The sequence below is a fragment of the Salvelinus namaycush genome, chromosome 8 (genome assembly GCF_016432855.1).
Source record: "Salvelinus namaycush isolate Seneca chromosome 8, SaNama_1.0, whole genome shotgun sequence".
NCBI lineage: Eukaryota > Metazoa > Chordata > Actinopteri > Salmoniformes > Salmonidae > Salvelinus > Salvelinus namaycush.
Window position 1 is genome coordinate 22,557,810 of NC_052314.1, and position 21,986 is coordinate 22,579,795.

A 21,986-nucleotide genomic window follows, 5' to 3' on the forward strand; every position below is an offset into this window, starting at 1 on the left:
TATTCAAGTAACAAGTCTTATATCTTGAACAAAAATAATGAAACTATTTTTTCTCATTCAGAAGTTGGTACGGAGCTCGGGGGGGAGCGTCTGTTCAAGTCATCTTGGAACCTCCTGCATGACAAAATCCTATCCATTCAAATGATATGGACTCGTCAGTTCAGCCAACGGTAGCATGGGGTGCTTCATATGCTCTAGTCAATTGCATGTCTACTTGAATATACGCCCACTGCATGTTAGCTAGCATAATAGCTAACATTAGCCTGCCTAGCTACTGCCCAAGTTATTTCTACAATTGCCAAAACGCCTCCCCACAACAGCATTACTTGGAAGACGTTTGCGCATTTGCAAATTTCACAATCGTTTTTACATGAAGGTACTCTCCTTAAAAGTATAACTAAGTTTAGTGCTTTTCCAATCTTTGTGGTGTTAAAAAGTTATGTTAACTACATAAAATATAACTTTGTCCTACTCCAAAGTCGCAGTTTGATCTGGAATCAAACGATTCCACAATTTGAATATAATTTATCAAAATCACTAAGGCATCTAATAAAACACGATCTTACCTACTACCATGACATTGTGACCAATAGTTAGGTAAACGCATTAATTTCAAGACAGGGATAATTCACACCTTTTATTGATAGTGGAAAACAGTAAACTCGTAGTATAAAATGTGGTCTGATATCATGGACGTCTCCCACTGCATCGCTTGATATCAGTCTTCATTTCTGAGGAATGGCAAAGAGAACTAAGCAAAACGAATTCAAACAAACAAACTCAGTAAAGCTATTTTATAACCTCAGATATAAATGGAACGGTATAGTATAATCAGAAAAATCATTTGGCAGAATGTCTTCATCATAGGTTGATTAAAGGGCAACTGCACATTACATAATCTCACCTTGTTCTTAGCTACACTGGCAGTTGTAAATTCACTGGCCACCTAGAGAGATTAAGTTATTTTAGACAAATTACAACCACGGGCAATGCAATGCACTTCCAGGTTCCTCAGTTTTGGGAATGTCCACATAAAAATTCAGGTCAGACATTTGTAAGCATCACTGAAACTCAGTTAAGTGGACTACCCAAATCTATGTATACCAACCTGACAGGGACAGCTCTACATGAGTTCCAATCCTTCATGCCAGTACCCACTGCTCCTGCAAATAAGTAAAAGATTATCACAATGACTCAAAATGCAATGGGAGTCAATTTTAGAACCGAGTGTAACAATGTACTGAACCATAGACAATTTAAAGTCATCCTTTAGTTGTAACTTCAAAATAACACATGTGTAACTCACTTCAGTCATCCTCCTTGCCACACCAGATCCTTGTTCTGCATCTACTGGGTCTGAATAGAGTACAGAATTTTAATCAAAATGCTCAAGGTATCCAAACACAGAAAACCAAAGAACCTCAATCTAATCAGTGTAACAATATTGTCCTCAAAGAGATCAGAGACCTGATTCAATGTCATCATTTCAGATTGCACTATCCTGTTACCCTTCATTTTATATGGAAACTTGTAGCTTACCCTAGATTAACAGCCAAACTAGACTTGAGCCTCCAGGATCCCATCATAGCATGAGGTCAGAAACTTCAGTTCTGTAAAGATATACGGTCAGGGTTGTATAGGCAAACAATGATAAATACGCTTTGAAATCAAGGCTACATCAGATAGGAGCGAAAGACAATGCTGAGTATTCATCATAGAGTATCAGCTGAACTATGCTGTCATCATTGTATCAAGTAGTAAGCCTAAATTTTAAAAAATCAACCTACCCTTTGTCAAAGTTTCAGTCACATGACAAATTTCCATTGGCTTCTGAAAATGGAAAGGTCCCATGATCTTCATGCGGTGAGTTTAACCTACTGAAATGGATACAGATGGGGGCAAAGCTGCTTAGTCTTCATGGTGCATCTGCTGACCTACACATTCATTGTCTCACATGATAAAGTATCATTACTCGTTGGTTGAGTGCAAAGTGTAGTAGCTCACCATGGCAACAGGTTCAGATATTGGCATTCAAAGAGTAGGCCATCTGCAGATTAGAAATAAATCCATTATTTTTGTCTAAGGAGAAAGGACTGGCTTCTTTTAAAGCAGCTGCACTGCAGTCAGTAAAAACATTTCATTCATTATTTTTCAGAGAGATTCCCAATGTTTTTTTTAACAGTCATCATTTACAGTACAAGACACTGAAACTGCTATGAAATACATGAAACATACCCAATGCCACAACTTGTCTGCAGCTGTAAAAGAATAAATGTAAAGTGAGCCTTTAAAATATCTTAACAGGTAATGCAAACAACGTGCTGTGCCTCAGAATATGCAATTTGGTGGTTGCAGATTCATCATCCAGACAGATCAAGAGTAGCAAATGGGGTCATCAGTGGCACAGGGCTCAAGTTCTTCGATTTAACACGTGGATGTTGGGTAACACTAATAATCATGCATACCTCATTCTGAATTTCCAACTTGTGCTTTGCTTCTCAGCAATACCTGCGAAACAAATAACTCAGATCTGCAAAACTGTCCTTTGATAAAATGTCAGTTGAATAACTAGGACAGTGCAGTAATAGTGACACGAAGCAATTATGTATGTTCCAAGTCAGAATGGTTGGCGTTTCCTCAATGTAACTCAGATGTCCCTACCAACACTTATTTCATCATGTAAGAAAGGGAGGCCCAGCTTGCCGGGGTACAAATTGACTGCGTTGCAGTTAATGTTCGGCGTTCTATATTAAAGTGCACTCGAGTTCACTTGTTCCTAACTCGATCCTTTAGTACCCACCAACAAATTATTATATTAACTAAGCAGGCCCTCAATGAGCTGAATAAGGTGCTTTTTCCAGAGCTACAACATAGCGCGATGTTGGGGGGGGGGGGGGGGGGGGGGTAATCTATGACTTTAGTATGGTACCACTGTCCTAGAAGAAAATTCTGCTAGATTGAAAGAGACAAAAAACGTGTTCACCACACGTGAGACACGTGGTGGAGTTACACCTGCTAACTAAGGCTAGCGAGCGCAACACGACCTAGCTAGGTCCTTTCGCAAGATTATGACACATTTACCAGACATAACTAATAAACTATGACGGCAAATAAAAATTGATACATGACTGGAAGCATGTGCATTAAATACATAACCTTGGACTAGAAACTGCAAGACAAAAATCTTACCTTCCTTCAGGATCGGAGAGGAGAAGGAGACCGATGAAAGGGTGGAGGCTGACTTTATATGGAATGTATTCGCATTGGTTTATGGGAAAAGTCAGTATCTTCTTCTGTGATTGGCCAAACACGATTTTATTTGGAAGCCCCTCGCGGCGGCACACGGAACGGTTGGCTGGGGGCGCGTCGAACCCACCCACCCACCACAGTTTTTAATTTGCGCGCAGGCTTTCCAAACAGCGGTGTTCGTAAACCCACCGCTAGAAGGAATCCAGTTTTTGTCAAATTGACCTCAGTTGTGATTTTTCGTAGCAGGTTAGGATAAGGTAAGGGAAATTAGGTTAGGGAAAGGGCTAGGGTTAGCAAAAATACTACAAATGTCAATTTTAGACGTTCATTTGACAAAAACTGGACGACAAGTTGTCCTTTAAAGTTCATATGGATAATATTGTGAGGAAGATTACATTGAAATTGGGTTTTTATTTTCGTAATAAGGCTTGCTTCCCGTTAATGGATAGAAAGAAGCTTGTTCAGGCCACTTTTCTCTGTCATTGATTATGGTGACTTGCTGTATGCAGCCTCCTCTTTCTTACAGAGACTTGACTCTGTTTATCATGCATTTTTGCGTTTTATTACAAATGCCAAATCACTCATTGCACCTTGTACCAGATGTTGGGTTGGACCTCACTTTATATGCTAAGAAATCAAATCAAATTGTTTTTGTCACATGAGCCGGGCACAACAGGTGTAGGTAGACCTTACAGTGAAATGTTTACTTACAAGCCCTTAACCAACAATGCAGTTCAAGAAATAGAGTTAAGAAAATATTTGCTAAATAAACTAAAGTAAAAAATATAATAAAAAGCAACACAATAAGATGACATAATAATTACTAGGCTATATACAGGGGGTACCAGTACCGAGTCAATGTGCAGGGGTACAGGTTAGTCGAGGTAATTTGTACATGTAGGTAGGGATAAAGTGACTATGCACAGATAATAAACAGCGAATAGCAGCAGTGTAAAAACAAATAGTCAGGGTGGCCATTTGATAAATTGTTCAGCAGTCTTAGCTGTTAAGGAGCCTTTTTGGACCTAGACTCCTCCCTATAGGCTGTCTCATCGTTGTCGGTGATCAGGCATACATACCACTGTTGTGTCGTCAGCAAATTAAATGATGGTGTTGGAGTCGTGCTTGGCCACGCAGACGTGGGTGAACAGGGAGTACAGGAGGGGACTAAGTGGGTCTACTCTAGGGTTTCCGGGATGATAGTGTTGATGTGAGCCATGACCAACCGTTCAAAGCACTTCATGACTACCAACGTCATTTAGGCAGGTTGTCTACGAAGCCCTTTTGGGTAAACTCCCTCTTTACCTCTGTAGTCTGGTCTCCTTCACCAGCAGCAGTTACCATACCTGGTCTGCTAGGTGGTTGCTACTTAAAGTCCCCAGGACATTTACAGTATTAGGCAAGACTGCCTTCTCATCCTGTGCACCAGAGCCATGGAATAGTCTGCAATCCATGCTTCATCTAGATATGTTAGTGCCACTGAATGAATTTACATTTTTGATGGGAGACTCTGTTACAGAGGAGTATAAATGCCTTTTTAGGCTGGATCACGTTGTTGTATTGTATTGTTCTCTGTTTTAATTCCGTAATCTATTGATTGTCGCTGCCCTCTTGGCCAGGTCTCCCCTGAAAAAGAGAATGGGCTCAATGGGCTTCTCCTAGTTAAATAAAGGTTAAATAAAATAAAACATATGTTCCATTATATTGACCAGAGATTGGCCGCTCTAACAATGACAATAAATGCCATAAATAAAAAGGAAGGCAATCAGCAATTTGTTTTTGCCCTATTAAATGTGGAATAAATATATTGTATTTTTTCAACAAAATTATGATGCAAAACAAATGTCTGTAACCCATGAAATAGAAAATAAACAGATATATGTTTTGTAAAGCTGATCTTGTTAAAGAAAACAAAAAGCAAGATCAGGTGGGACCATTGTAGGGCAGATAGGCGTGTGAACAACTACAATCGTCCTTGCTATTCAGAAATTCTTGCGGCGTCCCTACCCCCACTGACGTTGACGTTTAAAATGGTTAAAGTACAGGTTATTTAAGGGTTATGGTTAGGGTAGGGACGTCCCAATGATTCCGGATATCACTAACAGGCACAACTCCGATATAAAGTGTTTTTTCTCAACATTTCCGGGATGTCATGTGTCCTTAAATCAGTACACTCGTAACAACCTCAGCATTACAAAACGTATATTCGATTAAATAAACCTCACGATGCAAATAAGCCATTACTATGTTGACCAAATTAGACACAGTATTGACCTCCACACAAAATCTACTCGCTTGGGTGAGCTGGAAAAAACGCCACCTGTTGGAAAATACTGATTTTGGGGCGAGTTATCGCTCTTGCTTCGCCTCTTCCTCTGTCTTGTGTAGAGCGTGGTGGAATGTGCCTCAACCAATGAAAACGTGTGATCTGTTTTAGCACAAGAGCTCGTCAGCTTGTAGTTCTAAAACACGGAAACGAGTTACCCGTGTTCCGTTCAGCTATTGGAAAAATGAATGGGTTAATAATGTTTTGGAATAAACAACGAAAATAAGGTCTGAGGTGAACACAGGCTTATTAGATCTTATACGTTTTGTTCTATGAGATAATAGCAGTCAGTTAACTTGACCTTAATGAATTATGAAGCCTTTACGTGCATTTAAAAAAATAACATGAATTATTCCAAATTCACAAAAAGTGGCGTTAACTAATGAAAATGATCTTACAGGACAAAACGTATAAGATCTCCTAAACCTGTGTTTACCGCAGACCTTATTTTCGGTGTTTATCCAAAAACGAACCATGGCGGAGTTAGTGCCTACAAAAAGACCCTTAACTATTTATCTCTATTCTCATTGGCTACTGGGTCGTACCAATGAGGTATGGGTTGCACAGAACAACGAGAACATTTTAGTGTAAGACACAGAGGCGAGAGGAGAAGAAGCCACTTTTGGTATGCGCTACATGTAGAGCGCATTGTAGACTAAGCCGTGTTCACATTGGCAGTTTGAAATGACTCAAATCCCATTTATTTGCATTTCCGATTCGAATCTGGTCTTTTTCCTGCAGTCTGAACAGCAATCGGATATTTCAAGCCACATTTCAAACCATCTTCGTAGGTGGTTTGAAGTCAGATATAAATCTGATTCCTGTGACTTGTGTCTGGTCAAATCTGATTTATTTGCCTGCAAGTGGTTTTTGGACTATTATTTGGCATATCTTGTTGCTTGCTAGCTACTCTGTTGACAGTTTGACAATAACATGAGGTAGCTAACTAGCTTAATTGTTTACAAACAAATCAGTGAATGTGATAAAAAGCTAAACAGCTACCAAGCTAGCTAGTCGACTGTTGTGGCTAGACAAATTAAGTTGGATCTTCTTATCCATTGAGGCTTTAAAAAAAAAGTGTTTTTACACTATGATTTTGAACATTCAAGGCAACTGGGAAATATCCATGGCAGGTATTGTTGTCACCTCAGGAAGCACGAGCACCACCAGCAATCAGCCTACACCACTGTGCAAACACCCATCCTTACTATGACAACTAGCGTAGCCATGTCAGCAAATGACTGCTGTCTGAACACGCACCAATCCAATTTGGTCATTTGTAACTTGCTTTTTGGACAGTCAGTAGTACAAAACTGATATGAGCATGAAGGCCTGCAGTGTGAACAAGGCTTTAGTCGCAGAACAGCTAATTTCATATCACTTATAATCTGAATAGATACTCAAATACTATAAATGAGTATAATTTACTTTCTATCATATCAGATATAATAATGCCGTTTGCGATTCATTACTATAATGTATACTTATGTACTGCTTCAGCCACAAGCTTTTTCAACGAAGGATGTCAAACACAGCGGTAAACTCATGGAGATTTAATATTATGCATCAATAAACATGAAAATCTAATACAATCAATGGTTATGATTCAAAGTAAATAAAAAATACATTTTGTTCCGATTGCTCTTTTGAAGCGATACTGAAATGTATGGCAAGGCCTTGATTCAATATTAATTTACAAAGTCATAACATGAAAAGAAAAATGGCTTGAGTTTGTAACCTCTGTAAATTCTATTATATAAGAAGATACAGTATTTATCTACTTTAGAGATAAAAGGATGATACTCTACCTTTACATTTCAGTTAAGTGAACTTGTTGAGTTTCTCACCACAGGCAATCATTGAGTGCGTGTATTCAGCAGGAATGTGCTCTATCGCTACAAATGGTTTTGGTCACAATTCCTTTCCAATAACCAAAATGTAAATTCATGTACTGTATTACCTGGCCTTGCTTACTGATAAAACATCTTCTGAGGGGAAAAGGAATAGATCTGTCTTTAGCTGACAATATTTCACAATGGGTTCGCTGAAGAATATCCACAGTCATATGATTCATATGCTCAAGTGAAAGATAGAGATATTCTTTTAGGTACTTATCCAAACATCTGCTTATTTAGTTTAAAATGATGTGGCACTGAATGGGGAATGAACCTTTCAATTAAAGGCAGAAACAAGACAATTATTCTCTCCTATTTAACACCACTACTGGACATAATCTAACCTGGTATTACATTTTGTACCCTAAACCAAATTTAGCACTCAATAAAACCTCTCATTAAAGCGCCTTAGCATGTTACCCAATCACCTGAAAAACAAATCAAAACACATACATTTGTTCATAAACGCCACAAGGGAAAATTATAAACATGGTGACAAGTCCTCTTCCTCGACTCCACCTTTGTCTATCTTGCAAATGCAGACTTCTTGGGTCCCTCTTCTGGTCATCTTGAGCAGATAAACATACACTAGTCCAGGGGTGTCAAACATCTGGCCCGTAGGTGAAAAAAAACTTAATATACTTTAAAATGACAAAAATAAAATCTACACTGTGTTGAAATGATAATGGACCTACATTCACAGTTTCTTGACTGTGTCCAGCTCGCTAATAAATCACCAAAATGAAAGCCAGACAGTCAGGGAGCATCAGAAATTCAACAACAAAAAAATGACGGTGAGGAAATAACACATTTTCAATGCGGCCCTCTGGACCTCGTTGAAGACAGAATGCGGCCCCCGGGGCAAAATGAGTTTGACACTCCTGCACTAGATGGAGTTAGTACATGGGGAGAGAATGTCAACGAACTTGAGAGGGCACGAATGTAGAAAGGAAAAGGAATGATTCCTGATGTATTGCCATAGAGTTCATATCCTCAAATATTTACTACTGCCAGAAAGAAAGATAAATAAAATTTAAAAAAGAGAATATATATATATATTCATCATAAGTATCTATATATAAACAGCTGTAGCTAGTTGTTGGCAAGCCAAGTTGTCCCCCTTGTGATTCCACCATAAGGCCGTCTAACTCCTGGAAGTACACCATTCATTCCTCAGTCACCAGCTTCCCTGAGATACAGAACGCTGTTTTTCGAGGTTTGTTCGATCAAAACACCTGCCCCCTCGAGGAAAAGAACAGACCCTTGAGGGATCCTCCTGCAAGATTGTGAGGACTTGTTTGTGTAGCCGAAGGGCATTGGTACTGTTTTTGTCATGCTTTTTTTAGTCGTTCAGGGGATGGAGAGGTGGAGGATGTGGGGTTGGCAAAACAAGGGTTATTCTTTTTTACATTGTAGATGTTTCATGTTGATTTCATTAAATTTTTACTTTGAAAATGCAAAGCTGTGATCATGTTCAATCATCAGTCATTCCAAGGCTTGGATAAGAAGTGGTTTGCAAAAGAGTTCTTATTAAGACTCCAAGGTCTGCATCTTTGGCCTCAGTGCCTCTGTGATCCAGTTCTTTTCAGTAGAGGCTCATCGTAGACCCAGCACTCCCCATCCTCATGGAACAACTACAGGGAGGAAACATGGAGACAATCAGAGGGGACTACAATACCGCTTATAAAAATCCAAAAGTCACAGCGCCTTCAGAAAGTACACACACCCCTTGACTTCTCCACATTTTGTGGTGTTATAGCCTGAATTTAAAATGGATTTAATTGTGATTTAAAAAATAAATAAAAAATCACTTGCCTACACACAATACCGCATAATGTCAAAGTGGAATGATGTTTTTCCAAATTAATTACAAATGAATAGTTGAAATGTCTTGAGTCAATAAGTATTCAACCCCTTTGTTATGGCAACCTAAATAAGTTCAGAAGTAAAATGTGAGTTACATGGGCTCACAGTGTGTGCAATAACAATTTTTAAATGACATTCTCCTCTCTGTACCCCACACATACAATTATCTGTAAGGTCCCTCAGTCGAGCAGTGAATTTCAAACACAGATTCAACCATAAAGACCAGGGAGGTTTTCAATGCCACGCAAAGAAGGGTACCTACCTATTGGTAGATGGGTAAAAAAACAGACATTAAATATACCTTTGAGCATGGTGAAGTTATTAATTACACTTTGGATGGTGTATCAATACACCCAGGCACTACAAAGATACAGGCGTCCTTCTATCTTAGTTGCCGTAGAGGAAGAAAACCGCTCAGTAATTTCACCATGAGGCCAATGGTGACTTTAAAATAGTTACAGAGTTTAATGGCTGTGATAGGAGAAAGCTGAGGATGGATCAACAACACTCCCTTTGGCCGCCTTTCCTTCCAGTTTTCTGCTGCCAGTGACAAGAACAAATTGCAAAAATTGCTGAAGCTGGAGACTTACATTTCCCTCACCAACTTTAAACATCAGCTATCTGAGCAGCTAACCGATTGCTGCAGCTGTACATAGTCCATCTGTAAATAGCCTACCCAACCTACCTACCTCATCCCCCATATTGTTTTTATTTACTTTGCTGCTCTTTTGCACACCAGTATCACTATTTACACACCATCATCATCTGCTCATCTATCACTCCAGTGTTAACCTGCTAAATTGTAATTACTTTGCTACAATGGCCTATTTCTTGCCTTACCTCCTCATGCCATTTGCACACACTGTATATAGATTTTCTTTTTTTCCCATTGTGTTATTGACTGTACGCTTGTTTATTCCATGTGTAACTCTGTGTTGTTGTTTCTGTCGCACTGCTTTGCTTTATCTTGGCCAGGTCGCAGTTGTGAATGAGAACTTGTTCTCAACTAGCTTACCTGGTTAAATAAAGTTGAAAAAAAATAAAAATACAATTGTAGTTACTCCACAATACTAACCTAATTGACAGAGTGAAAAAATGAAGCCTGTACAGAATAAAAAAATATTCCAAAACATGCATCCTGTTTGCAACAACGCATTAAAATAATCCTATAAAAAAATGTGGCAAAGCATTAAACTTTTGTGTTATGTTTGGGGCAAATCCAATACAACACATTAGTACCACTCTCCATATTTTCAAGCATAGTGGCTGCATTATGTTATGGGTATGCTTGTAATCTTTAAGGACTGTGGAGCTTTTCAGGGTAAAAAAGAAATGGAACGGAGCTAAGCACACGCAGAATCCTAGAGGAAAACCTGGTTCAGTCTGCTTTCCACCAGACACTGGGAGATAAATTCACCTTTCAGCAGGACAATAACCTAAAACACAAGGCCAAATCTACACTGGAGTTGCTTACCAAGAGGACAGTGAATGTTCCTGAGTGATCAAGTTACAGTTTTGACTTAAATCTGCTTGAAAATCTATTGCAAGACATGAAAATGGTTGTATAGCAATGATCAACAACCAATTTGACAGAGCTTGAAGAATTTTTAAAAGAGTAAAATGGGCAAATGTTTCACAATCTAGGTGCGGAAGCTCTTAAAAATGTACCCAGAAAGACTCACAGCTGTAATCGCTGCCAAAGGTGATTCTAACATGTATTGACTCAGGGGGTTGAATACTTAACTAAATCAAGACTTTACAAGTTCTCTCCTACTTTGACAAGAGTATTTTGTGTAGATCGTTGACAAATTACAATTATAAACATTTGAATCCCACTTTTTAACACAACAAAATGTGGAGAAAGTCAAGCGGTGTGAATACATTCTGAAGGCACATTTGCAATTAACACAACTATTTCCCCAAGCAAGCGAGCCACCCTATGAGTCATATACTTTCCATCAAAATAAATACAATCATCATGACCGTGAACTATTAACCTTGATATGGACTGGGTGGCCGTTAATATTGCTGTCAGGGCTCTGGAGATGTGTAATAAGAACAGGCACACTCACCCTAGTTTCCCACTGCATTTCATTCTCCTTCCTCTCCCTGGCCTCGCCCCTTTGCTTCTCCTCCAGCCTGTGCTTGGCTTCCGTTGCTGCATCGATGTCTCTCGACTTCAGGCTGACCGTCACATCCTTCCAAAGGCTGAGGGTCAAACACAAACAGTGACTTGAGGTTCCGGACCAAACTAAATAAATATATTGCTAAATCTGATAATTTTGTGCCTGGCTGGATTGATAGTCACATTAAACTGGATGCCATGGGGGTAGTAGCTCCTGCCAAGTCCACAGAAAGGCAAATGGACAGAACACAAAACAGCCACTTATTACTGCCCATAATAAAACGAAGAGAGAGACTTCTCACCTGCGGGACTCGTACTCCAGCTGGTCCTCCAACTTCCTCACCTTCTTCTTGATACAGCCCATTTTCTTTGTGTCAATGAACAAGGAGTTTTCCTAGATTCAAATTCAAGAGATAAAAAGTTTGGGTTGAAAGTGTATTAAATTGTAACACTTTCTATATTGCTTTTTATGTACGAGGTCAACCTTCAGTGAGAACATGTTGAGGTCAGGGATTACAAACATGGAACAGTCATTTCCTTAAAACAACAATCCTTTCCTGAATCACCTATTAACACATTGATATCCAGCAGAGATCAAATGTTTTAACTGAACTCACCCCAGATGCCCACTTAGCGTACATCACTCCATTCCACTCTCCTTCAATGGAGCAGAATGATTTCTTGTCATTGGGAGGACTGCAAACAAACACATTTATAATATTTAACTAACATCACAACCCCCCAAAATATATACCGTTGTGAGCACAGTTAATAAAGCAAGAATAGGCTAACACTACGTGGATGATTACAAATAACAAAATCCCCTTACAAGATCTCAGCGGTGATCCTGTGCTTCTTGCCACCGTAGAAGGGCTTAGTGTGAAACACGATGCTGGCACTGTAGCCCGTTTTGGAGCAGTTGATGTTACACTCTCCACCCAACTCCACCCATGGGACAGTCAGGATCGACCTGAAGAGAGAAGGAGCACCCCACTACATGTCAGGTCAGGGAATCCAGATAGCAACTTATACCCATTTACACACACTCCCTTTACATATATAGTAAATTGTGTGTGCTGTACTGGAATTCTGTTTTATTGTGAATTGAAATGGGTCTTTTATTTTCAGTACCACAAACTTGAGACACTGTGATAGTGTGTGTTATTTAAGCAATAAGGCCCGAGGGGGTGTGGTATGTGGCCAATATACCACGGCTAAAGGCTGTTCTTATGCACAACGCAACACAGAGTGCCTGGATACCACAAACCTCTGAGGTGCCTTATTGCTATTATAAACTGGTTAGCAACGTAATTAGAGCAGTAAAAATAAATGTTTTGTCATACCGTGTGGTATACGGTTTGATATACCATGGCTGTCAGCCAATCAGCATTCAGGGCTCGAACTACCCAGTTTATAATTACTCTTCAAGCATGACCCTACCTGCCATATCCATTGGGAAAGGTGAGTATGTAGTGCTCGTCATGTTCCAGACAGGACACACATCCTGGAGGAGAGATGGGGAAGCACACACTTCAGAATACACAAAAGTTTTTGTAAGTGTGTGGTATTTTTTTGTATCTTATTAGGAGAAATGTTTTGGACTATGTGAGCTAAAGAAGTGTTCCCATGTATAGTAGTTGGTAAATATTTGATGTTAACAGAAAGCCTAAGTGCTTGAAGCAATGTCTTACCCTGGCCAATATTGTGCACTCCAATTGACATTCCTAAGAACTTTGACTTGGTCCAAATGTGGGCGTTGAACTGAATCTTTTTTCTGAGACACTCTGCGTAGAATGCAGAAACTACAAGGAAGAGGAAAAGCAACAGTACAGTTAACATGTATGGCTCTGGCACTCTGACAGCTGGGTAAAATATTGAATTGGGGGGGGGGACTCACTGGGAGGGTGATGAGAGACCTGCTCTGCTACAAAAGACACACTGTTGGCTGAAGACCACGGCACCGGACCCTCTGACGATGGCTCCTGAGGAGTGGGAGGAGGGGTCGGGGGTAAACATTAATTTATTAGTAAAGGCTTGATGAAACAATTAAAAACACTTGCCTCAGTATCACAAAACATAACATTGATTATAAACTGGGTGGTTCGAGCCTTGAATGCTGATTCGCTGACAGCCGTGGTATATCAGACCGTACACCACGGGTATGACAAAACATTTATTTTTACTGCTCTAATTACATTGGTAACCAGTTTATAATAGCAATAAGGCACCTCGGGGGTTTGTGGTATATGGCCAATATACCACGGCTAAGGGCTGTATCCAGGTACTCCGCTGCACCATGCCTAAGAACAGCCCTTAGCTGTGGTATATTGGCCATATACCACACCCACTCCTCGTGCCTTATTGCTTAATTATAGTATTACTAAAAACCAGCATATAAATCAAATGAATATAAGTTGTCAGTCTTTACTGTGGTACAACGCTCACCATTGCGGTGGGCTCCTCGCTCTCTGAAGGCAGGTCCCAGTGGCAGAAGAAGACCTCTCCCAGGATGGGGTTGTAAGGCTTCTTGGCCACTGAGCTTTTCCTCCCCGCATGGAAGGCTGACATGTACCACTTCACCACCTGCACCATGCGCTCTTTGGGCTCCAGCTGATCTGCGATACTGGGGATGAAAACATCAGCCATCACACCACTGGATGGAAAAGTTGTGGCCCCACCTGAACACATCTGTGCAGAATGCCCTCAATGGAAATGGGGGGATTCTGAAAAGCAATGTTGTTGTTATTTTGGGGGACTGTTTGAAGTGGTGTACCTGACAAACAAATCCGGATGTGCAAAGAAGTCAGCGTACATCTCCAGCAAAGACCTCCTCTCCAAGATAAATGTGGGCAGGACCACCTGAGAGAGAAAAGAAAACAATCAGCAAGAGAGAGACGAAGAGAGACGGACGGACAGACGGAAAGCTTTTACCTTGGTGAGGTCCATGCCCAGCCGCACCTGGGACAGCAGGTGCATGATGACACTCTTGTGCTCCTCCACAGACTCCCCCTGATCCTCTGCCTCGTCATCATGGCTGTCAAATTGATCTGACCAGAGCAGACGGTAGGCAGTTTAAAACACCTACAGTAGGCCAAACACCACTGATACAGGACATCCTGATGTCCTCTTTTCTGTTCCTAAATAAAACATCCACCAAAATAGAACAGGAACAGAATGTGTGATGTTGTTGTTCCATAAAAATAGCTTCCTGTTTGGGGTAGACACGTGCGTGGATAAGTAGGGCAATGTGCGTGTGTGGATTTGTGTGCGTTCATGTGTGAATCACCTGCATCAGTGGTGCCGTTAGACATGGAGGAGTTGAGGGACTCGTTAGTGTCTGGTCGTTTCAGCACTGTTCCGTCATCGCTGTGAGGCAAGGCAGCAGGAGGCCGAGAGGAACTGACAGAGAAGAGGATGGAGGGAGAGATGAAAAGAAAGAACTGATTACCTGACAGGAAATATATAAAAGGCCCAGGATATAAACACACCTCTAGCAAAACACAATCAGCTTATATGATAATGAAGTATGTAGTGTATGTGGTGAGGTGGACAACCTCCCTCCCCGTCCTTGGTCCCTGTAAACCCCAGTAACTGGTATGGATGGATTATGATAAAGACAGTATACACACTCACTCTAGAAGGTGCTTGGGAGACGTGCTGTTCTGGTAGAACTCGTCAGCGTCGTAGAACTCGTCTTCGCTGCTGGAGTAGGAAAAGTCAGGGATCGAGTGGGAGGGGATGGTCATGTGACTGGGAGAGGCACCGCTGCTGCTGGGGTCCGAGGGGCCACTCCCTGAACCAAACACAGACAAACAGACAGAGACGTGGGGGTTGAGTTTATTTACTCTTGTGCATAAACAATTATAACTGCATTAAACTCAACAATACAGAGGCTCCATGTCAGGTCTTTCTTGTCAGTGATCATATGGGCACCCTTTGTCTGCTCACATTGTTCCCACACTCCCATGAGGAGTTTGTTCCTTGCATAATTTCCCCTGCAGTACAATGTGTGTTCCCATGCTTCTTCCTTAGTGCACAGCACAGGATTTATTTAGCAGCATCAGCAGGATTGGAAACAGGCAAGACCCTCCAAAATAACCCATTTTAGAAAATATGAGTAAATGAAAAAATGCCATTGAAAATGTCATAACGTCTGTGTACTCCGATGAGTTTCACAAATGTACACAAAATCAACGCAGTTATGTGTGGTGATTGTGACCAGGGATTAAAATGTAAAAAAATAAAAATAAATAGGTTGGTTAACTCTGATCGCCGGTTGCGGTGGAAAAAGTAACATTTCCTATTCTTCTAATACATTTTACCGCAAAAGGTAGGTAAACTGTTGGGGGGGAAAAAACTGGGTTTACCCTTCACTACACCAGTGACTGTGACATGATAATCAAGTCCCTAAATGCAAGTGTTCGGTACATAACACAATGTTTGTCTGGTACCGCTGCTAGCAGTGTTGATGACCTGACCACTAAAGTGAGGTGACCTCTGACCTGTGCTGTTGGGGGTCGGAGTCTGCAGACTGCCCATCACCGTGACAACAGCCCCCACCGGTAAAGTGGAGGGCCGCTGTTCTCCTTTACACATCTGAGAGCCATCTACAGAAAGAAAGACGATGAGAGAAAAAGGAGAACGCTCTGGCTTTAGAACAACACTGCTTTATGATGCAACAGATACAATGTCATTACAGACCTGGTGGGAGAAAGCTTTTCAAATCACACAAAAACTGCAAAGCAGTCAGACTAATATAAACCTGTGACTGTGAGAATGATAATGTCACCAGACTGTGCCAACATGGGGTCAAGATTTGGAATCAGATTTTTGTGTCCAATTTCGATTGCTCTACATTGGGAAAAGTTCATGGCCAAGTAGACATGAGTCATAGAGATTCAAGCTCACCAGGTGGCACTGTAGACGTGGTTTCAGGAAATAAACATTCATCAGGTACAGAAATCTGAAAGTATTCAATCCAAGCCTATTCTATGTTCATGAAATAAATGTTTTGTTAAAAAAAAAAAAAAAACACCTCATGTCAGCAATATCAGTATGTGGACTCAAAAGGGGTATTATTATTCTGATGGACAAATCTTTCTGATAGGACTGTAGATGAGATTGTGTTTCTGGCTCTCTGTATACTGTACCTGTGGGGAGGGTGGTCTGTGTTGGCATGGCTAAATTGACTAAAGAAGCGTCCAGAGGCGGAAATATCCCATCCACTGGGTTGATGGTGCTCTGTACAGGGCGAGACAAAACGGTGCCAGTCTTAAAACATAAAAGATACATTTGCAACTCACATCGCTCTAGAACACAATCTGTAGTAATACTTAATGCAACAACACGGAGCATACTATCATGACAAAATAAAATACACACTGCTAATGACTGGAAAGATCAATTACCTTTCACTCTGCTTCCGGGAAATATTGGTTAATTAAGTTCTACCTAATCAATATCTACCTACTTATATCACAACACTTACTGTAACCTAATACTATCCAGCATAGTTGCAGCCCTGCAAAATCGGACCAAACACATTCCAGTTAACTACAGAATGTGATGGCATAACGTCCCCTATTGAAATGATCCTGTGAAGTGAAAACCACATGCTCAAGCTACATTTCTCAATGGCCGATATCTCTGTAATGTACGTACACACACTATACCAAGTGCACTGCTGCCATAGCTTTATAGGTCAGTGATACATTTGACCCTGTGTAACTCTGTCAACAGCAAAAACTAGAGGAGAAGCCAGAATTCATCAAGACCTCCACAATCTCAGAACACAACAGTGTGGTGGGAGCAGCATGCTGAGGGATGACAGACAGGGTGAAGAGAGTGGTCTGACGCTCAGTGTGGGCACCGAGCAGAATGAAAGATGTCACACTACTCTGCTGAGCAGACAGAAGTACCACTTCAACGAAGGATCTTTAGAGAGTCAGGAAAGTGGAAATATGAAACTAGCCAAGAAAAATGAAGGCATGCAGTGAATTAAAGTAAATCCTCTCTGCCCTTTAGATCTGGGGTCAGAGTGAGATTTGGGAGAGGATTTCATCTTGAAAGTAAGGCAGTCACTCCTAATTATAGCCAATTACAGAAATGTTGCCGCTCCATCGTGGTGGAACCAAATCAAACCATTGTGGCCTCGCTAGCTAGAGATGAAACCAACAGCGAAGGATGCCTCTAGTGCAGGTAGAAGGAAGGGGTTAGAGCTATAGAGTGCTTAAGCCATTGTTAGAAGAAGGTCTACACGTGTAACGCTAATGGCCAGAGAGTCTACTCTCACAAGACGAGCCTGGCGGGCTGATCCTATGGGATTCTGACTTAAAAACATCTTTGGGAAGAGAGTAAAGCCAGTAAACAACCCTTGATGGGTTGACATCTATTAGTCCTTGATGGTTCAATAGGCATGCACAGTAAGGAGAAATCGATGGCGAGTTGGGGGGACGGTATAAGCGCACTCACACACTCGTAAACACGCACGTCATGAAAGAAGCAGAATGATGTGTCTAAAATGAGGGGTAAAGAGAAAAGTACCCAACTATTATCAGCAACAGAAAAGCTAAGGACATTCAGCTGGAAAAGGGGAGTGGAAAAGGAAAGAGCAATATACCAGATAAAGCCATTTATCAAATGGCATGCATTGTTCCAGATCTGATTTGTCTTCTTTTCTATAGTTCAGAGTGAATTAAGCGGAAAAGAAGAATAGAGGTTTGGTTGATCTAGATTTTTCTTATGGACAGAGAACGTCAAAACTTACTATCAGTCCGTTTGCGTGTTGCTGTTCGTTACTTTGATCCTTAAAATTTTGAAAAGAAAACGTTACTTAGGATGGCTCAATTGTTTGTATGTAATGATGATATGAGCTTGTTAAGAGCTTCTCTTTCAAGAAACCAGTTAAGTCATTTAGAAAGTCAGAGCATTTTTTATGCCAACATAACACAAGAAAAGCATTATGTGCTCAAGGATGATCGAGTGTGAGAGGATCACCTCTCCAAAATCTCAAAATGGAACCTAATGGAATGTAGCAAACTGCCCACAATAAACTACAACCCAGGCTGTAGTCAAGTGGAAAACTACTGGCATGGCTAAAACAAGCAGTGCACCGTGATGTTCTCACAACAATGACATGACAGTAATGCAATGAGAGCCCCAACACCAGGGGTGGGCAACATACGGCTTGCCGGTTGGTTGCCCATTTGATCTGGCCCGCGGGTTTTAGATTTTTTTTCATTTGAGTTAAATAAAAAAAACAGTCCAGGCCACTCTTGAACATCTAAAACTAGATAGAAAGTATGTCGAAATTATAAACGATTTCAAATAACTGCCCTTTTCTTGGCTCGCTTTTGACGAACAAATCAGTTAGAAAAAAAATATCTGCAGTTCCGCTGAATTTTGAATTCCTGATGTGGCCCTCGAGCCAAAAATATTGCCTACCCCTGCCCAACAGTCAAAGGAATGAACCCTTTTTACCTTGGCAATCTGCAGCAATACAATACAGTGCTTGATGGACTCTACCATACTCTGAAAAGAAAAACAGCACAGACAATAAAACACCGCACTCAACCTCCAACAGGAGATGATTCTGAAAATAAGGACGTATAAAAATGGGGTTTTACTTACACATGTGGTTTCCTTCAAATGTTCAATTTTCTAAAAAAGGGGAGAAACACATTTACAAATGGCTGTTTCACTTCAGACATTGTTTCAACACCTGACGGGACTTGGAAATCATGACTGAAAGTTAGGTAAATCATGGATTGAGAAAGATCGGCACAGTGAAACCAACACGGAAACCAGCTTTGTTCAAACTCTTCCACAACCATGGATTTAGACTGGACGAGCAATGATGACATTCCATCTATAGCTGTGTTCTATGTTCATCACTACATAATAGGTCATTGTCCTCACCATATTAAATAAGCTACAGAGTTTAAATGTTACAAACTGACCAAAAACAAAACTCAGGATCTCAATAAGGAAGTGAATCACAGCTAAGGCATTTACAACCTGTTTGCTCACCATTTATTAACTCATTACTCCCACATTTGTAAATGTTAGTAAGCTAGTTATTCACACATGTATTTTATATACATTTCTTAAACATCCTCAGTTGTGTGCTTATTATTTTACCAGGTACTGCATAAATGGCATGCCCATCTTCTTGTGAGAAATTACACTGGTCACTCAAAACATTTATAAAGTATAAATAGCACACAATTTAGATTAGGGACTGAAAAAAGATTGCACTAATGATTAGTAAATGGTTGATTAATGTGGGAGTAACGACTCATAAATGGTGAACACACAATTTATAAATGCCTTATAAATGGTTTATTACAGACCCTTAAAATAAAGTGTTATAAAATATTATCTGTGAGAGTCATTAATTATCAGGCATCGTTCTGTTGACAAGAGATGAAACAGAGACGTCACTCACTCTGCATGACTCTTCATTGCAATCTTTGATTTTCTCGTGGAAGAGCTGGAAGAGAGTGGAGATGCAATCAATCTGAGCTGAAGAGGATACATGCAAATCAGGAGCCGAATTAAAAAACATTTATAGATGACGCAGTTGTATTAGAGTCACGGTCGTACTTAGTCACCCAAATGTGGAGAAGCCTCACCTTTAACTGATCAATTAGAATTTGTAGGTATGCGTCAGCCTCTGCAAGTTTCTTATCAAAGTCTTGGACACTTGGAACAAATCCTGTCTCTGCCTCCTAAAATAGAAAAGAAAAGAAAAAAAACAGCAGAACATTCTTAGTCTAACTTCACAGCACAGTATGACAGTTTTCTGCTCCCATCTGGTAACCTATTTTGGACTAAGAATTCTACTCTGCCATTGCCTGTACTCTGAAAGCTTGTAGGCGGATGAAAAAAAAAGTAGTTAAATTCCCTAGTGGGGCTTTGAAAGAGCAGGTTGTAGCAGCACAAAAACAGCAACAGTTTGGGAGAAGCTTCCAGCATTGTACTGTAAGTGGAGTGATATGAATAGTTCAACTAGCATTGTTTAAAAATACTTTGCCTGCCAGCCTACTTAGTTGAACACATTTTATGGCATCAGCATAATTGCATCAAGAAACCCATGGCAAAGGGAATTAAGTTGTAAACGTTTTAGAGAGAACACTAGACTATCTACATGACTGAGTATGTGTTTGTGTATGTGCAGGAGGAGGTTGGGGAGTCACGTTCCAAGCCCTTAGGCTCACATCATTAGCCACAGACTGACATAGATAATTTCAAGGAATAATATTCATTAGGGGGTAGTATTTATTTGCTGAACAGATGTGACCAGATGCCCAACTGACCATGCCTGCCTGATCTGCCCTACCAAGCAAAAAGGCAGTAACTGCTCATAGTGTGGAACTGAGAAAAATGCTTTTAAAAATATATATTTAACTAGGCAAGTCAGTTAAGAACATATTCTTATTTACAATGACGGCTACCGGGGAACAGTGGGTTAGACTTCAGGAAGTGTACAACACCTACCTCTGCAACATCTATCAGAGGTCAGAATATAGAGATTGTAGAGGAACACAAATACCTGGATGTCCTCTTGGACAATAAGCTTCAGTGGAGTAAATGTACAGACCAGATCTACAAAAAGTCAACAGAGACTGTACTTTCTCAAACAGCTGGGATCTTTTAATGTAGACTGTACTATATTGACTCTGTTTTCTAAATCCTTCATTGAGAGTATTAACTTTTGTATTGTTTGTTGGTTTGGCAATGCCACTGTCAGCCAGAGGAATATGCTGAGAAGGATCACCACAGCAAGCAAGGTACTAGGAGTCAATCAGACAGGCCTGGATGAGATCTTTAAGGTCAGGGCCCTCCGCAAGGCTCACAAAATAATTTTAGACCCAAGTCACCCCCTGTACCCAGACTTTGAAATACTCCCCTTTGGGTGCAGGTATAGGGCACCCCTCATCAGGAAAAACAGAACCAGACAATAATTTGTGCCAGGTGTGATATCCCTCCTAAATAGCTCGGGCTAATGTTCCTATCGACTCCGTAAGGCCAGCAGGCTAGTCTTTATTCTTTTTATTTCATTTGATTATTTAAATGTTTTATTGGTATGTAACTGTTATGAAAGTTGTATTGTCAATTTTGTTTTGTATTTAAATGTAATTTTAAATGTGTACATGACACTGCAACAAGATGTCCCTTTGGGGACAATAAAGTCAGTAAGTAGTAAGTAAGTAAGTAACTGCCTTGTTCAGGGGCAGAAGGACAGATTTTTACCTTGTCAGCTCAGTTACTGGCCCAACGCTCTAACCACTAGGCTACATGCCGCCCCTTATTTACCTTGGTTTCACAGTAACTTTATGCAGTTACTTTTAACATGACCCCCATTTTCTCCAAAACACAAAACGCAGGGTACTTGTCCACATGACTAAGCATGTATTTAATATAGCAAAAATTACTAACTCATTTTCGACCAAATGAGCAGTTACTGTCTTTTTGCTTGGTAGGGCAGTGATGACATTAGGCCTAAATCAACAACAGTCCCTTC

At 40.5% G+C, this 21,986-nt stretch overlaps 1 protein-coding gene, 1 long non-coding RNA gene and 5 other non-coding genes across 10 annotated transcripts in view; all 7 read right to left on the reverse strand.

Annotated features, from left to right (window-relative positions):
* Positions 1-624: 624 nt before the first annotated feature.
* Positions 625-3,225, reverse strand: LOC120051835. The gene is made up of 10 exons (XR_005477327.1): positions 3,190-3,225; positions 2,466-2,508; positions 2,236-2,258; positions 2,005-2,047; positions 1,788-1,877; positions 1,540-1,610; positions 1,307-1,356; positions 1,109-1,163; positions 905-946; positions 625-731 (listed from the first exon to the last, which is right to left on the reverse strand). It is a non-coding gene; the product is annotated as an uncharacterized LOC120051835 (long non-coding RNA).
* On the reverse strand, positions 799-870 carry LOC120053133. Its single transcript, XR_005477490.1, has one exon. It is a non-coding gene; the product is annotated as a small nucleolar RNA SNORD47 (small nucleolar RNA).
* LOC120053084 lies at positions 1,008-1,070 on the reverse strand. Its single transcript, XR_005477449.1, has one exon. It is a non-coding gene; the product is annotated as a small nucleolar RNA SNORD78 (small nucleolar RNA).
* LOC120053076 lies at positions 1,671-1,754 on the reverse strand. The gene has a single exon (XR_005477441.1). It is a non-coding gene; the product is annotated as a small nucleolar RNA snR60/Z15/Z230/Z193/J17 (small nucleolar RNA).
* LOC120053119 lies at positions 2,116-2,197 on the reverse strand. The gene has a single exon (XR_005477479.1). It is a non-coding gene; the product is annotated as a small nucleolar RNA SNORD79 (small nucleolar RNA).
* LOC120053135 lies at positions 2,611-2,687 on the reverse strand. Its single transcript, XR_005477492.1, has one exon. It is a non-coding gene; the product is annotated as a small nucleolar RNA SNORD74 (small nucleolar RNA).
* Positions 3,226-7,113: 3,888 nt separating the features above from the next.
* LOC120052521 (oxysterol-binding protein-related protein 9-like) overlaps positions 7,114-21,986 on the reverse strand; it is a 33,995-nt gene continuing 19,122 nt past the window's right edge. For 3 of the 4 annotated variants that reach the window (XM_038999480.1, XM_038999482.1, XM_038999483.1), the window contains 20 exons: positions 20,095-20,190; positions 19,908-19,952; positions 19,091-19,120; positions 18,941-18,991; positions 18,228-18,266; positions 16,612-16,702; positions 15,964-16,068; positions 15,095-15,254; positions 14,748-14,860; positions 14,393-14,508; positions 14,235-14,320; positions 13,907-14,084; positions 13,359-13,443; positions 13,153-13,263; positions 12,902-12,965; positions 12,291-12,431; positions 12,079-12,157; positions 11,764-11,855; positions 11,409-11,544; positions 7,114-9,104 (listed from right to left, as the gene is read on the reverse strand). In XM_038999480.1, the coding sequence (XP_038855408.1) occupies positions 9,030-9,104; positions 11,409-11,544; positions 11,764-11,855; positions 12,079-12,157; positions 12,291-12,431; positions 12,902-12,965; positions 13,153-13,263; positions 13,359-13,443; positions 13,907-14,084; positions 14,235-14,320; positions 14,393-14,508; positions 14,748-14,860; positions 15,095-15,254; positions 15,964-16,068; positions 16,612-16,702; positions 18,228-18,266; positions 18,941-18,991; positions 19,091-19,120; positions 19,908-19,952; positions 20,095-20,190 (1,893 nt within the window). In that variant the 3' untranslated portion in view covers positions 7,114-9,029. The remainder of the gene's footprint in view (positions 9,105-11,408; positions 11,545-11,763; positions 11,856-12,078; positions 12,158-12,290; positions 12,432-12,901; positions 12,966-13,152; positions 13,264-13,358; positions 13,444-13,906; positions 14,085-14,234; positions 14,321-14,392; positions 14,509-14,747; positions 14,861-15,094; positions 15,255-15,963; positions 16,069-16,611; positions 16,703-18,227; positions 18,267-18,940; positions 18,992-19,090; positions 19,121-19,907; positions 19,953-20,094; positions 20,191-21,986) is intronic. The other variant, XM_038999481.1, reaches the window with a different exon arrangement.